At 37.1% G+C, this 17,362-nt stretch overlaps 1 protein-coding gene across 1 annotated transcript in view; it reads right to left on the minus strand.

Moving 5' to 3' along the window:
* The window catches only part of MARCHF6 (membrane associated ring-CH-type finger 6), a 2,699,933-nt gene that overhangs the window by 1,086,542 nt on the left and 1,596,029 nt on the right, over positions 1-17,362 (minus strand). The window contains exon 21 of the mRNA XM_044064887.1: positions 5,548-5,682. Coding sequence (XP_043920822.1) covers positions 5,548-5,682 — 135 coding nt within the window. The remainder of the gene's footprint in view (positions 1-5,547; positions 5,683-17,362) is intronic.

Here is a 17,362-nt window from a genome sequence, read left to right on the forward strand (position 1 = left end):
CAAAGCTATCTAAATAAGGGTAAAGGAGAAAATGCTATAAAAGGTACCAAGAGACACATTTTTGTGGAGCCACAGATAGAGTTGACAGAAATGGAGATAAACTTGATCTGAAGGGTCTGTAGAGGAGCAGGGGGTTGTGGGTAGGGGAATTGGAGTCTGGTGAGTTTAAATCTAGAGTATTTGGCTGGCGTTGGATCAAATAACTGCCAAGTTGAAGCCAGATGGAGAAGACAAAAATGGATCATGCAGTTTACATCATGAAATGTTTTATAGAAATACTAAGAACAAAAACCTGCTTTACTTACAGTTAAGAACTTCTCCTTTAGTGTCCTTCTAAACACCGAGAAGCTGGGATATATGCTTTACAGTCCACCAAGTTTAATAAGGTCAGAAGTTCAGTCATTTTCAGACATTGTTTCTTGCAAAGCCATATTTCACAAATATGATGCTTTATATTTTCCCATTTAATCACTATTTTCAGTGCTGTTGGTTTTCTTCCTGTTCATCTCCATCTCCCAACACCAGACTCTGGTTCAAGAGCAATGTACTCCTGTGTCTTCGTCAACTCCTGTGCTTTTTTCTGTCTCAAGCAATTTAATTTGGAATACTGGAAAAGATCTCTCTACGAACATTACTGTCAGAAGAATGAGAAGCAAAGTCCCCCTCAGCTTCCTGGTTCACTTTGTTGGATAATCATTTCTCTCTAGACTTTTTGGATACTACAGGAAAAAAATACTCTGAAGACAGCTGGATAAAGCAACTTGATCACACCTGCCTCTCAACATTCCCTGATTGTGGAGATAAATTTGCTACTCTTTTTCCTGGTGCACACTGAATCACTTACAACACACTCTGCTGTCTTACTTTGCCCTTCAGCCACAGTGTCTGTATCAGCTCTTTCTGTTGGTATAACTGCATCCGTACTAATAAAGATCTTGGTTGATTTCTCATTTGTTTGGAGCACACACCCAATGTGCTCCTTAACAAACCCTGCAGTGGAACAATAATCCAGCTGCTTACCTAGTTATTAAATCCAAAGTTTTCTATCCATGTGCTTTCTTCTGTTTTTTGAAACAGCTCTTCCTGAGAAGCCTCACATTAAGCCAGCTATTTTTTCCAGCTTTTTACTTGAGTTGATATACTTCTTCCATGCTTCTTTTATTTTAAGCACCTCTGAGTACATTTGATTTATTTCCTCAAAATTATTGGAAGAGATTTCTTGAACCAAAAAAGAAAACGGAATTGCATTTTGGTGGACAGCTGTAGAATTCTTCCCAGACAGTGCTCTCTCCTTTTCTCGTTTATTTTCTTTCACCTTTTTCTAATTTCTTCTTTGCTGGCAATTAGGTACTGTACTTATTAGCCACTAAATGAAAATCCACCAATTTCAATTATCGCTTTTTCTCAGTTTATGTCTTCTCACTGGGAGAGCTGAAATTAAGCTGCCTGTCATTGTGCAGCCATCTTGAAAGTCCCAAGCAATTATATTCTTTAATTTAATCAATGTGGCAATCAAAATCCTAAAGTCCACCTAAATCTTGAAAAACATTTATTCATCTTCCTGTCCTGAGTAAATGCAAAGACAACTTCAGCAATAGGTGACCTAGGCAGTTGCCTATGGCCCACTGGTTTGGAGGGGGGGTGCCGGCCAGGGGGGCTGCCACATTTCATTTTTAATAAAAATTAAAAATGTAAAACATTTCTTCTTTAATGGTTTAATGGCGTAATCTTTAAAAATGTGAATAGACGTGGGCTATAATGTAAACGTTCCTGCTGCTTTCTGTGCATGCAGAATTAAAAACTTGCTTGTTGCTGCCATGACAGAGACGAGACAAGAAAGTTGCTCGGTTACTACCTTGATAAGTTACAGAACTTGCCACAAGGTGGGTGTGTGTGTGTGTGTTTTGTGTGTAAAATGCCCCAGTTAGTAATGGCAGATTAATTAATTTACTTAAATTCAAACCTTGTATACTGGTTACAGGAAACAAGAGCCTGAATCCTCTAAACCAAATACCAAACAGCTCAAGGAATTGTGAATTTCAAGAGAAGAGAAGCTTACTGTTGCTCATTCAAAGTCAGACTTCAATGTGCAACTGTTTTTCTTAGAAAATAGCTGTCAGTCTTTGTGCTATATAATTTGAAAGCAGTGTCAGTAACAGGTAGTATATATTTGCCTTACGCGCACAAGGCTATGGGTTATACCCCCACACCATATAGATGGATTCCTGATACTACAGTGCACTTTAAGGGGTGGAAGATGCTGTACTCGAGTGTGTCCTCCTTTAGATGACATAGGTTCATAGGTTCATAGGTTCATACTAGGCTATCTGCCCGAGGGCATTTACAAGCCTAGCCCATCGTTTTGTGGCTTACGCCACCCCTTTAGTATGGGGAACTATACCCATTATTTTGCTGTGCCTCTGTCGAGCAGTGACACTGAGGTAATCCCTGGGGTATTATCTGCGATCTCCCATCCATTGGTCAAGATTTCTCTTGAACAAGGCCAGCGAGGTGCTCTGCCTCACATGTACCGGGATTTTGTTCCACAGCATAGGGAGTCTTTGGGTGATGAATCTATCCCTCCAGCACGTCCTATTAATAGCTGTGTCGAGGTTTAAGTCTCCGCCTTGTGGCTCTGATGGATCTAGATTTTTGAGGTGAAGCATATTCATCAAATCTGGGTTTGACATGGCCTTGTATGTTAGGCAAAGGTCACCTCTGAGCAAGCGGTAAGCGACTGAATAGAGCTGGAGTTCTTTCAGTCGGGCAGCATAGGACAGATTTTTGAGACCCTTTATCCTTTTGGTGAGGAACTTTTGTGGCCTCTCCAGCTGCTGCAAGTGTCGGGTCAGATGCATTCCGAATGGGGCATTGTACTCAATCATTGGTCTGATGAGTGATGAGTAAAGGGAGACTATGACATGCCTCTATGAATTATGAACCTGTTGTCAGTTTGTCAGTCATGCCCTACTGCAATGCTATTAGCTTACTTTTTTTTTAAATGTAATATAGTAAAATGTATTCAAGGGCAGAAGGCACTGAATTTGTAGATGAAACACTAAAATGTAAAATTGTTTGCCAATAGCAACGTCTTCATTAGTTACAGATTTATTTAATGTGGAATTATTCAAGTGACTTTTACTTCTGCAGAGATTGTGCAATATTGACTGATACTGGTGGACTATAATGACAGAAGTTCTGAAATGGACAGTTTTGTCATCATTGGTTCATACATTTTAGCAGCAAACAGTGGAACAAAAGTTCTGGCAGAGACGTAGCACACAATAATAATAAAAGCAAGTAGTAGTACATTGGTAGGTAAGCGGTTTCGCAATGATCCACATCGCTTCTTCAGACATCAAAACACATCACCAAGACTTCATTTATACAATCTAGAAATCATTAATCATCCTATCAACATAAGGCAACACCCACCCAAATAAAAAGGACAGTCCTACACACATTAAAGGAATACACCTAAAATATTCTCAAACAATATACACATAATCACTTTAGTTTTCTTGACTTCAAGACAGGCTTCAACGGGATGTGGTCATTCAAACCAATCCATGGTGTACCCCAAGTCTCAAAATCCACTGCAACTCTACATTCTCCGTCCTATTAACTAAGCCCCCAGCCTACCATGTTCAACCATTACATGCAAAACCTGAAATAAAAAAGTGCACTCATTTCCTTCCTGCAGTGTGTGTTTGGCTAAGACACTGTAGTTGTCGCCCTTCCTGGTGAAATATACATGATCCCTCACATGTTCCCTGAGGCGACAATTAGTTTTGCCCACACTGAACCTGAAACACATGCAGCAGTGAGCCACATATATAACCATTTCTGGTATTACAATTTGCTGCTGTTCTATGTTCTCAAGCACCCTGAAACAGGTAATTTCTCAGAACTTAGAACAGCAGCAACTTGTAATATCAGAAATGCTTGTCTTGAAGTAAAGAAAACTAAAGTGATTATGTGGATCATTGTGAAAGTGCCTACTTACCAATAAACTACTTCTTGCTTTTATTATTATTGTGTGCTAAGTCTCTGCCAGAACATTTGTTCCACTTTTTGCTGCTTATTTGTTGGTTTGGTTTGTGGAAAACTCACTGCTTGGGGACGGATTTGTTTTTTGTGGTTCATACATTTTGTTTCATTGCTTACTATAAAAATGTTCAAAACTACAAATTTAAAAACACACTAAGTGGTGCTGTATTATACAAGGGATACAATTTAATACAAACAGGAAGGTGAATCAATGAACACATGCATGTTTGCATGGTCCTAAACAAGTGCCCATGGTTTGTAAACAATGTCAGTGGCTTGATGCATTTTTTTCCCTGTAATAATTGTAAAAGTAAAGAAAAAAATAGTATGTACACTGACAGGTTTGAACAGTATTTATGATAATTGGGGAGAAATGGCCAAGTAATGGGACACACTTAAATAGCATTGGGGGGGTTGAATAACTACCCTTCCTAAGGCCCTAGTTGACCATTATCCAGCTCTGAGTAAACACACTTCCATTCAGAATTGTAAAAAAAAGTTAGTTTTTGTTTTGCTGCGCTTTATCATCATACTGTATTTATAACATCATACTAGTAGACTAAACACTGTTGGAAGAGTTTTCTGTTCATTTATACTTGTCATATGTTTAACTGATTTTAAATCATTTGCAAAAAGACAGAAAATGTCTAATGTAAAATTAATAAAAATGGACCCAAAATACAGCCTTGAGTCACCCTAAGTCCATTTTCTGACAACTGTCCTTTAATACCTTCATAATCAACTTGATACTTCCTACCACTTAACCAGGTAATGATGTAACTTGACAAGACTAAGCCAAATACCAAGTTGTATTCACTGAAAGAGATGGGAGGGAATAAGCATTTCAGTTCATTAGTAACTGACTTCCTACAAAAATATTTGGAAATAGCTTATGTATAAGTTAACAAGTGCGGAAAGTGCCTAAATGTAACCAATAACCAGAATATAGGCACCGGACACCAACTGTTCACTTACAGAGCCTTTATTAAAGTACAAGAGCAATGAACAGCACATAAACGCCACACACACACAGACAGTTCCACGTTTTCGTCCTAAAACTTAATCAGATGAGCATACTAAAGCCCAAGACCAGTTTAAATACTTAAAATCACCACAAGTAACCAATGAAATTCAACTTCCAATTAATTATACAACCAGTTTTAGCAGTTAAACCCCCCCTGAACTAAAAACATTAACAAATAAGTTATTTAATACAAATTGATGTTTAAAATTCATTTAAAAATAAAATGTAACAAATTGTGAGATGATCGCTATTGACCTTTAATAATAGCGCTGTTAAGTTAACTGTTGGTGTCCGGTGCCTAAACAGCTTATGCATCTATATATCTGCGCAACACACAAAACATACACTTACCATAACTGCAGGGTGTTATAAATGGACATAACTGCTTGCTGCTTAACATGAATAGGACTGATACCACAAAAATAACTTGGTGCAGAATGCTTCTAAAGTAATAACCTTAGCTTTTAACTTACCTCTCTGAGTAACAAAATGAAGGAGGCGAAGTAGAAGACATAGACCATTCCCACAAGCCAGTGCAGAAACATTGTCGTACCAGGTGCAGACTGAAAACTCAGCTCTCGATCTTTAAGAGTAGCATCAAACATTTCCTATGGAAAAAATGTATGCACATCTTTATTTATACTATTTTACTGTAGCACATTTTAACAAAATTACTTATTTCCTAGTTATAACACAAAGCAACAGCTCCAGCTCATACACGAATAAAAGTCATGAAACTTAAACCTCTCTTAATTATTATTAATTAATAATAATTGTTAATTATTAATCATGTAAAATACACTACACATATGTGAACACACAAGCTGAAAAATATTTAACACAAACATACAGTGTTACTCTGAGGCATTAAGAACCACCTCAACCAGCAGGACCTTGCTTCTTATGAACATCTTTGTGGCAGAAAGAACACTGCCTGGTCCAAAATATTCTTAACAGTCTTAAGAAGTTTTCAAGATTATAGCAGAAGAGAAAGGTTAAGTCCTTTCCTTCCAGAAAATCTTTAGAAATAAGCAAAGGACCAACAGAGTACATGCAACCACCTCAAAACAATCTAGGAAACACAGGACAGTAGCCAGAACCACAACTGTAGGATAACATGTTCACTCATTCACTTATTTAAGGAGGCATTCTTGATAAATTTACATTTCAGTTCATAAACTCACTCTGGCTCAAAGCTCTTCTGCTTGACTGCAACCATTTATTTGCTATTTTACTTCAAACTGAAAATCTTTAGTGTTTTTTTTTTTTTTTTTTTACAATTCTTCAATTTAATCTATCTGGAATTCATGCACATTGTTCTAAGATACTTATTCTGATAAAACTCTTTACCCTCTTCTCCACACTGAATTTCTCTATTTTGCCCTTGGCTCTGTTTTTTTTCATATATTCATAATTTTTTTCTTTTTTTCAAACACCGTGAATTTCCTCCCCTTTCAAGTTCTCCCTCTACCTCTTTTCTAACCCTTGGTTACTGCTTCCACTACTATCTCAGTGTCTCAAAATGGCAGCTGAGAGAGAAGCGTGCTTGCCTAGTGTGAAAAGTAAGATAAAAACTTTAGAGGAAACTCTGTTACTAGCTAGCAGATACAGTGTGAATGTCAAAGAAAAAAAATCTGAAAAATAAGTTAACCAGAATAAGCAAATAAAACATTCTGAAAGAGAAGAATCTTAAGGGTGATCAGCAGAAAACAAACCTACACATGGTTTCTGGTAAACATGAAGAAAAAATATACTGGATGCTCTCAAGTAGTGTTTAAATTAGGGGGACCTTCAAAAACAATATAACAGCAAATGAAAACCAGTTGAGAAAAGTTACAAAAAGTACTTAATAATCTAATGAACTGCTATGTTTGAAAACATAATGAACAGAAATGAGTGAAAGACTGAATCATTGTATGAAGATAACTTTCAAAAAATCGTAGATATAAAAGGGTAAGAGCAGGAAGAAGAAACCGGAGTTTTCTGCAAGACTAGAGAAGTTGGTGGGAGTATACTGTATTAACTTTATAAAGGCACAAATAAGCAATTTGACTGGTGTTCCACAGCAGGATTTGTTAATCAAGAGGGGGCATCTCAATTATGGTCTTAATTTAGTTATCAAAAGGCACAGTCCCACACTGGCTAAAATTAAGTTAAACAGAATGAGATACTACCTACAAAACTATGGCAAAAAGTAAAATGGTTGAAAACTGGTGATGCCAGGGTATTTCTGGAAAATGACCATCCATTTAATATTACAGAAAAGAGGAGAATGTTTACTCAAGTCATTATCAGCGGTCATGATGCTGGGGAGAGATTCAAGCTGCTATATCCAGCAGTCTTGAGAATATCTTTTCCTTGTGGGACAAGCCATATATAAGGAGGCATATCTGATTTTGGAGGAAATATTGATCAGTAAAAAGAACTAAACAGCAAGATGAAGAGAACTTAGTTTTTGGACCTTACACAAGTAATATAGGTACAAAAGAGAATGAACCAGTGAAACAGTTTCTCCTTGTTCCAAAAGAAAATCCTTGAGCAACAGAGACATGGCAAGGAGCAGAGCAGGAGAACTATAAGAAGCTTGGATATGAATAAGATATTGGTATTTCAAGAAGGTGACAAATGAGAAGACTAAAAGGTGAACGTAATGAACAGTGAAACAAATGCAATATCATTCCAACTGTCAGCTGCCTCAATTAGTGGAAAAGCTGAAAATAGGACTCTCATTTTGTACCTATTCAGGAGAAAATGTGACTTGAACCACAAGCTGGTGCAATTACAGGATGAGGACTGTACAAGATTAATAATAAAGTGAATTTGGTAAACAATGAAGACACTGCTGAATGTCAACCTCAATGTGTGTGTGGTTCATTTTAAAATGTGCCAGAGGACATATAATATGACTAGCACTTTGTTTGCTCATGAAGGGACCAAACTCATGGAAAATACACTTAAGGAAAATAGCTTTTAATTTATTTAGCATTAAGTGGTTTAATTTATTTGCAAATGCAGTGTAGTAGTAAATAGCATGTTTTTAAATCTTAATGACAAAAGCATAAGTACATTAATACATAGTGCATATGAAGAAATAACTGCTTTTTAGAGTGGTAGCTGAATTTATTATTAGGAAGCCAGTAATAAAGTACCACCGTATTGCTTACATTGCAGCATAACAAATAAAAAATGAATCAGAAGGAAAAAGTTAACCAATGTTGAGATCTAAAGCTGTTGACTGGTGCTCTATTATGAGGTGAACTGAGTTGCTCATACAAGCATAAACATTAACATCATTTTCTTCTTGATATGCATGACAAATGTTAAAATAACAAATTAAATCAATATAGACTTAGTCAAGAGAAGTATTTCTCTATTTCTGTAAGATAAGTGTTAAATAAGGAAAGCACACCAAGACTCCAAGTTTCTGTCTTGTTTAAGACTAAACTGACAAGGCTACAACTGATGCACTTGAGATAAGACATTACTTAACAGCCACTCCAAAACTGTACTCTGACTGTTCAAGTGTTGGGGGGACAGCAGTGTACTTTTACAAGGTCAATATGAGCAACTTTTGAGAGGCTGTCCATTTATGATGGATAGCTAAAGCAGCAAAGAGGCTAGATTCAAGGGAAAGTATAACTAATTGACAGATATACACTGGAACAGGCAGGTGAATATACAGCAAGACTTTGTTCAGCAGGAGGCAAGGAGTTTTTTGAAACACAAAGAAAGCAAAATAAGCAGCAGGAAAGAATGGGGACGTCAACAGCGAAGGAACATCAGGTAGAAGCCACAAGTGAATCCCTAACGGCATTTAATTAAGGGAAAGGTACAAATGAGATAGCAAACTGGATCATCCAGGCAGGAAAGAAATTTGAGGAAATTCTGAATATCTCGTCTTGCACTCATGCAATAACTGAAACGCAAACAGACAAAAAGCAGCAGGGCATTTTTGCTGCCGACAACCAGAAAAAAAATCAAGCAATAAGAGTATAGACTAGCAGAACTGGAAGAAAGGGAATAGTGAAGAAAAAGTCTGGTTGGTACCCCAGAGAAGACGCAGTGTAAAAAGCAATTGTGGTTTATCCCATTAAAGCCTAACAATGGCTCCAGGTGTTTATCCAGTTACATTCTACTAAGACCCATAGTCGTTTAAATTTGCTTATTCATGTTTACATCAACTCCAAAACCATGCTGCATACAAGTTATTGAAAGATTTCATCTTAAAGATTACGTGACAGTCATTGTGTAGAGAAAAAGGAGGCATAGAATACATATACCAGGAATGCAACTTTAACAAGCAAAGAAGCTAAAATTCAAAATATATCCTGCATAATTTTAAAGGAGCATTTCCCAACAGGATGCAAGACCTTCTTAGATACACAAAGGGCATTAAGGGGAAGGGGAGCTGTTCTTGGTAAAGAGGGTGGCAAATGACAATTCAACTCAAAACACAGACAGTGCCCTTCCCACTATTTAAACAGAAGTTTCAGCATAGAGAAAGCAAAGCCACAGGGGAATGGCAATTAGAGAGGGGAGAGAGAGAAATGCGGTAGAAAACTTTCAGCAAGTGTGTCCATACCTGCTAGACTTGACATGAACAGTAAGAGGCCCGTTGTGGGTGTTAACTTAGTCCTTTCCATGGATCAGAACCAGACGGAAATGGGAAGACAAAAACTGAATTCATCCACGAGTACAACCATTATGTTAGAAAAGCCTCAAGCATTATAAGCCAAAGGGCTTGCAAAACCTTCAGAGAGACAATGAGGGGAAAACAGACAACTGACGTACTTAAGATACTCAAAAATAATGCTGTAAATAGTTTTGTCAAATGTTTTTCATGTTGCTGTTAGTTTATTGAAAAATGTACACTAAAAATTCATATTACTCACAGTTCCAAATGCAGGAGGAATGGATATAAATGAAGGGAAGTGTGCTAAATATAAACATTTAAACAATATGCTGAAAGCATTACCTTGAAAAAGGAACGGACTGGGTAACCTGATTAACAGAAACAAAGTTGAGAGATGCCAGTAAGGAATAACCCCAAATTCTATTTTTACAGGAGACCCCATCTGAAGGAAGATAAGCATAGTAAGTTGGCTAAACTTGGATGTATTTCAGTTACTGTGGCAGTCAATTGGGAGACAAAAAGGAGGACAGTAGCAATTTTAACTAGCATGCTCAGGCACAAGGTTATAAGTCAGTAGAAGGATAGGGAACAGAGATTTGCAGTAATAAAAGAACAGACAGAAGGAGCAATTTACACTAATACATATGTACAGGACCCTTTAATCCAGGTTAAACAAACTTAAGGAAATTTTCAGGGAGGTAGACTATTTATTTACAGCGAGGGCATTTTAACTTAGTGACCCATTGAAAAGTTGTTCAGGGAAGCCCAAATACGATATAAAATGTCATGTGAAGAGTGACATTTGGCATTATTAATGGACATAGGCACAAATGACATATGGAGGGGGGAGTAGTGCGACATTACCTTTCACATGCTATTCACAAAAGCAGGGGGAAAATATTCAAGAAGCAGAATTTATATTAATAGGGAAGAAAAGTATAAAAACGCATTGCTGGGAGATTCTCAAGATAATTTTATTAGCTCACACACAACAATAATGTAACTGGATTTGGAAACCATACCTGGGAAGAAACGCTTGAGATTCACAGTGGTGTACATTTTCAGATATGGGGACTAAGAATGTGGGAAAGGGGGAAAACCTATTCCAAAGAATAAAATATCAGAGGTAACAAATCGGGAGAAATAAAAAGAAGGGTAGCTGAATTTAAAGAAATATGTTAGCGAGAAAAGGTCAAATGAATCCTGGGAGCTGAAAGAATGGCAAGGATAGCCTAAACTAAAGCAACACAGACAAGCCAAGGACATCGCAAGTTTAAAGGATTATGAAGCCAAAATAGGAAATGGAATTCATTTTAGAGAATCAGAGGCAGTTCATGCTAAAGGCAGTGCAGAGAAACATCCTGGGGTACTTCTGTATAGTACAGAAAAGCTCATCCACCATCTTGAGGCACACAAAGGTACAGAAATGGCTACCTGAAACATGGGATCCACTATCAGGGGTGGTACATAAACTAGGCAAGAGACTACAGATGTTTGCACAAGTTTATGCTGATCAATATGATGATAAACTACGTGAAATGGTGAAGATGATAATTTGACAATTTTTAGAGGGCACAGAACTCCCACAGTTAACCCAGCTACAGGCAGATAAACAAGAGATGTAACAGATTTATTTATTTATTTTTATTTTACATTTGTTGACTGGGCTAGTCCAAATGGATACATGTCCGTTTTCAGTAGAGGCCCGGGGAGAAAAGCTCCAGAAAAAAAACGTACAAAAAAATTAAAAGAAATATAAGTCTACAAAAGGCATCAACATACAATATTACAACATTCAGTTAAAGTTTACATAAAAAAAATTGTAAAATTGAATTAAATAGTCAAATATGGAAAATAGTACTCAAGACTCATAAGCATTAGTATTTAAGTAAAAAATGGTTAGTTTATAGAGTGTAGAATATAGAGGTTTATAGGTAGGAATTTAGTGGTTATAGAGTGTAACAGTCAGTGAAGGATAACAGTTAGGCAGGGTTGGTACAAGAGCATAACCAGTGGTCGGTGAGAAAAAATGTTAGATTAGTTTTGAATTGTGGAAGAGAGGTCTGAGAAGTAAGATCATGTGGTAGTTGATTCCATACTTTACCAACAGAGTTAGAGAACAAGGAGTCACCTGCTAGGTTTTTTGACAAGGTAGTACGAATCCACATTTTGTTTGAGGAGCGTAGATTCTTAAGGCTATTATATGGTATGATGAGGGCAGAAAGAATTGGAGTGTTGCTGGGTTGGTATAGGGCTTTATGGGCTATTGTAAGTTGGTTAAATCGTAGCTGGTTAAGGAGTTCAAGCTAGCCCAGTTGTTTTCGATTCAGACAGTGATGAGTCCTGAAAGGTGAATTTGTAGCAAATCTAGTAATATAGTTATATGATATGGTTAGTTTGTTGAGATTATTTTTAGAAAGGTTAGTATATATGGGGGAAGCATAGAATAGAGTAGAGATTAAGTGGGTTCTAGCTACTGCGGTCCTGGCTTCTGGTGTAAGGAAAGGTTTGATTCTATAAAGGGATCCTAGTTTTCTGTTAATTGATTTTATTGTAGTATTTATGTGGGTGTCATAGTTTAGGTGATTATCAATTGTAATTCCTAGGAGTTTAGTGGTGGGGTCAGGAGAAATAAGGGTGCCATTATTGGATGTAAGAGTGAAGTGTAGAGAGGAAGACATTTGGGTAGGCGTAAAGAGCAAATGTTTGTTTTATTTCGGGTTAAGGAGAAGACAACGGTTAGAGAACCATTGTTCTACAGTGCTGAAAGCTTTTTGTGTAAGAGAATGAAGTTCGGTTTGGGATGTGGCTGAACAAATTACAGTAGAGTCATCTGCATATTGAATGCAGGTGGAGAGTGGAGTGGATAGATGAAGGTCATTTATAAAAATGGAAAACAGTAGAGGGCCTAATATGGAACCCTGAGGGACACCTAGAGAGATGGGGAGGAGATTCGAAAGATGATTTTGCCAGAGAACTGCTTGTTGTCTGTTTTCAAGGCAGGATATAAAGTAGTTCATAGCTAGGCTGTCAAGTGAGAGGGACTTCAGTAGGTGTAGGAGGAGTCGGTGGTTAACCATGTCGAAGGCTTTTGATAGGTCAACAAAGAAAGCAGAAGAAAGCATATTATTGTTGTGATTTTTGTTGATACAGTTAGTGAAGGATAGCAAGGCTGTGGTGGTACTATGGAATGGGCGGAAACCATGTTAACAGTTAGCTAGTAGATTGTGATGGAGAAGGTGGTTAAGTAATTGTTTGTGGATACATTTCTCCATTATTTTAGCAAGTGGAGAGAGTAGAGCTATGGGGCGAAAGTTGGAAAAATCATTGGAGTTTCCACCTTTGTGAAGAGGAATTATGTAAGAAATTTTCCAGATAGATGGGATAGTGCTTTCTTTTATGGTTCTATTGATCAATATGGAGATGGGATAAGCAATAGCCTTAGCTCCTTTTTGCAGGAATTCTGCAGGGAGTTTATCAGCTGAGGGGGTAGTAGGTTTTAGTTTTTGGATTAGGGAACAGATATAGGATGTGGGTATTGGTTCCAGGTGGAATAATGGGGGAGGAATGGAAGTAGGAACAGGCAGATTAGAGGTGTCAGGGGATAGATGGTTTGCAAGATTCAGTATAGAAGTAGTACAGAAAGAGTTGAAGGCATTTGCTGTTTGTGTTGGGCAGTCAGGGTTGGAGCCTAGAGGATTAGGTGTGGCAGTTTTGCCTGGGTATAGAAGTTTGTTAATACTAGTCCAAAATTTTTGTGGTTCTTTGAGGGATGATTGTTGTAGTTGGAGATAGAAGTTCCCTTTATCTAATAGGATGGCTTTTTTGTCATATTTCTTTGTTGTCTAAAAGTTTGGTGATCAATGGTATTCTTTGTGGTAAAACCACACAACGGCCAGCAAAATATGTCCCAAAACGCTTTATTAAGCTATCACAGTCACATAAAGATATATGAAAATATATCCTAAGCTCCAAACCGGTTTCGGTTTAACCTTCTTCAGTGGAGCACAAAAAAAAATTGGAAAAGTGAAGAGAGCCAACACAAAAGCACATGATACCATTTATAGTATCTATCAATCATATGATATCCAATCAAAAGGCAGTAATATGGTCTAGTAAGACCTTAGATGCCATTTTGGCGCATATATACATAATAATATGGATATTCAAGTAAAATAAAAAAAAATAAAAACAAAAATCAAGATTACATCCACATTACTATAATGATGCTAAATAATATTGTGACCCTAAGTGATAAATGTATGTGCTATACATAAAAGTTCATTGGTGTAACAACTATTGGGCCATCAGGGTAGTATTGATACATAGTTTAATTAAAGATGGTCATTAATACCTGGGGAAAATAAGGCACCTAAGTGTATAATCCAATACTACTTCTTTGTGGTAAGCCATTTAGCCCAAGATTTATTTCTGCAAAGGATTTGTTTCCTAGTTTGATTAGAGCGCCATTGAGCTGGTTTAGTTTTGTTTCTAATACAGCGTGTTGGGGCATGATGGTCCAAGATTGCTAAGAAAGTGGTATTGAAGTATTCCACTGCCTCGTTTATAGGGAGAGATTTAAGAGGTGACCAGTTACATTGTTTAAGTTCAGTTTGGAACAGTTTGGGGTCAAAATGTTTTTTGGTACGGACTATTCTGACAGAAATAGGGATAGTTTGGCTAATTTTATGTCTGGTAATAAATATTAGTGAATGGTCACTTAGGTCATCTGGAAGGGTTCCTGTTGTATATGTTTGTCGTGGGCTATTTGTAAGTATCCAATCCAATGTGCTTTCTTTACTATTAAGTTTATTTATTCTGGTGGGAGAGTTTATAGCTTGTGAGAAGCCATACAGGTTGATCAGGGAGGTGGGGTTAGTACAGCTGCATAAATTCCAGTCTATGTTAAAGTCACCTAGGACTATAGTTTCTTGAGGGAGGTTCGAAGAAAGCCAGTTTAGAAGGTATTCTAGTATACTGTGTTTTTTTCCTGGGGGAAGATAGGAGCAGATGATGTTTATTGATTTGTGTGAGTTAAGCTGTAGCTTAGAAATAATTATTTCTGCACTATTATTTGAGGGTAGGTTAAGATTTACACTGCTAATTTGTAGTCCTGCTTTGTAGAGAACTGCTACCCCTCCACCTTTTTTGCTTGTGCGGTCGCGACGAAGGATGCCATAACCTGGGGGGATAAGTTCATTGTCTTTTATTGTGGGTTTAAGCCATGTTTCTGATAAAGAGAGGATGGCAAACTGATGTACATCTAGAAGGGCATGAACCTGGGGAATTTTGTTGCAAATACTGCGTATGTTTAGATGGGCTATAGTAAGTGAATTGGAGGGTTTGGTTGAGGGTAAGGGGATTGTTTTATGTTGGTCGCAGTTTGTGGTGGGTAGGGAAGGATTTGGACCCGAGTTAGGATGAATGTCACCATCTATTAATGAGTGGAGTAATATAAAGTTGTTAAATTGGAGAGGTTTACAATGGTAGTCAAATAATTTTTTATTACTTAGGATGGTATATTTAATGTGTATTAATCGGTGATATGTTAAGAAAGTGGTCAGCCACTTAAGCTGGGAGAACGTGCATACACCTTCTGACAGCAGCAACTTGGGAACATGCAAGCTGCTACTAAAGCAGTGGGGCATGACAATCTGCAAGATCAAGAGACTGGCCTGCTCCTTAATACCCAATTCAGGCCTCCACTGGGAAAAAATTAGGCCAAAAAGCTGTCATCTCGATGGAGTAATGAATGGGTAAACTTGGGATTAAGTAGTAGAAAACCAATGGGCACAAGCTAAGGAACCATCATAAAGCTGAACAGAAGGTGCTATGAACCTATGTAATGAATGCTTTTTAGCCTACAGCAACTTTCCCAAGTCTCCTTGGTCATCTTGATGGCTCTGCATGACAGCAAATAAAGCCAGTCACTCCAGGAGGGGGAATAAACCGTAGGCCTATAATTTGTTTTAAATCTATTTATTAAATTATCCCTTGGGCACAAATACACATCACAAATTTCTTCATGCACTATATCATGTGCATATATATGTGTATGCTTTTTATTTTTATATATATATATATATATATATATATATATATATATATATATATATATATATATATATATATATATATATATATATATACACTACAGCATTACATATATTGTGCAATTCAGGTCTTTTCATAAACCTCACTTCTGCTCCTCAACATTATTCTGCATGTACTGTTCCGACAAATTTCCTTTATTTCTATTATTTGTTTGTTCCTTTTTCCAGTTCTTTATCTCTTTAAAAATATTAAATATTTAAATTGCAGTTGGTATAAATTTTCATTTGTTTTTCAGTAATTGCTTTTTTGACAGCTAATAGCAATTAGCTTAACAAGGCCTGATGTCTAGACAATTCAGATCCTTTGTCCCAGCTCAAAAGAATCATTTCCTTAGTTACATCCACATGCTCCTACAATATTTCTGACACAGGACTCTGTGATGTACTTTTAAAATTTATCCACTCATCACACTCCCAAAAGAGACATTCTTAATTACCTGTCTCTCTTCCATCACAGCCCCAAGCATTTGTAATCTACCTGAGGAAACATTCTTTGAAGTCTACTTGGGTTAAAAAACAGCTATGGAAACACTTCCAAGCAAAAATCATAACACTTCTGGACTTGGTGCATACTTCGGAGCCATGCAGTATTTTATATGCCTTACTAATTACCCCTTGCTTAATCAGCAACTTCTGTTTAATATTTGACTGAAGACATTACTAAAGGTGCGCTTTCACTTGAAACTTTCCTATTACATTTCTCTTTGTCTATACTTTATCAGTCCCTGGCAGAGAAGACCATCTCTAAACTACAGTGCAAACTTCTGCTTAGCCTCCTCTCACTCTATTACTGTTCCTTACTAGTTATTTGCTCCCATTACCATGGTTCCTTTGCCAGGTTTCTATGGAAAGGATGAATTTATTCCACTTACCTCTTCTCCTCTTTCCTTCTGAAATAAATTCCTTCAACTCTAATTGTCCACAACTTCTACTCTTGTTGATAAAAATATGACTGACCAGTATATAAAACTAAATGAATTAAAAACATTCAGTGCGTGTATCTTACTATCCATACTCATGAACAAGAGCTTCCAGTTTTTCTATTATCTGTTGTATGGTTTCTTACCACATATCTTTAGTTGTCAAAACAAAATATTTTTAATCCATACAGGTGCTCCCTTACTTATACCCTTTCAACTTATGAACTTTCAGACTTACAAACTTATCTGAAGTTCGCCAGCCATGCAAGAGGTGGCATTAGCAGTCAGTCTACACAGAGTGTACTATACTTCTCTGCAACGTGGCTTACTACCTTGAACAGTAGTATTGTACCCCAAACGTGTCACTACGCTGTGGTTATTTTTACAACCTTAATACAGTAGTAGCCCAGCATGCCACCAAAGCATGAGAAAGAAGCCAAAAGAAGTGGTGGTGAACACAAGAAGCGCCACAGTATTACCATAGAAATTCAGGTGGAGATTATACAGCTAAGAGACTCTGGTGAGAAAAATGCAAACATAGCACGTTCGCTTGGGATTAATCTTTCAATTGTTTCAATAATTGTAAAAGACAAAGAAAGCATTATGCAACATGTGAAAGGTT

Source organism: Protopterus annectens, chromosome 3.part0, assembly GCF_019279795.1.
Source record: "Protopterus annectens isolate FY-2018-M chromosome 3.part0, PAN1.0, whole genome shotgun sequence".
In the NCBI taxonomy this organism is placed as follows: domain Eukaryota; kingdom Metazoa; phylum Chordata; order Ceratodontiformes; family Protopteridae; genus Protopterus; species Protopterus annectens.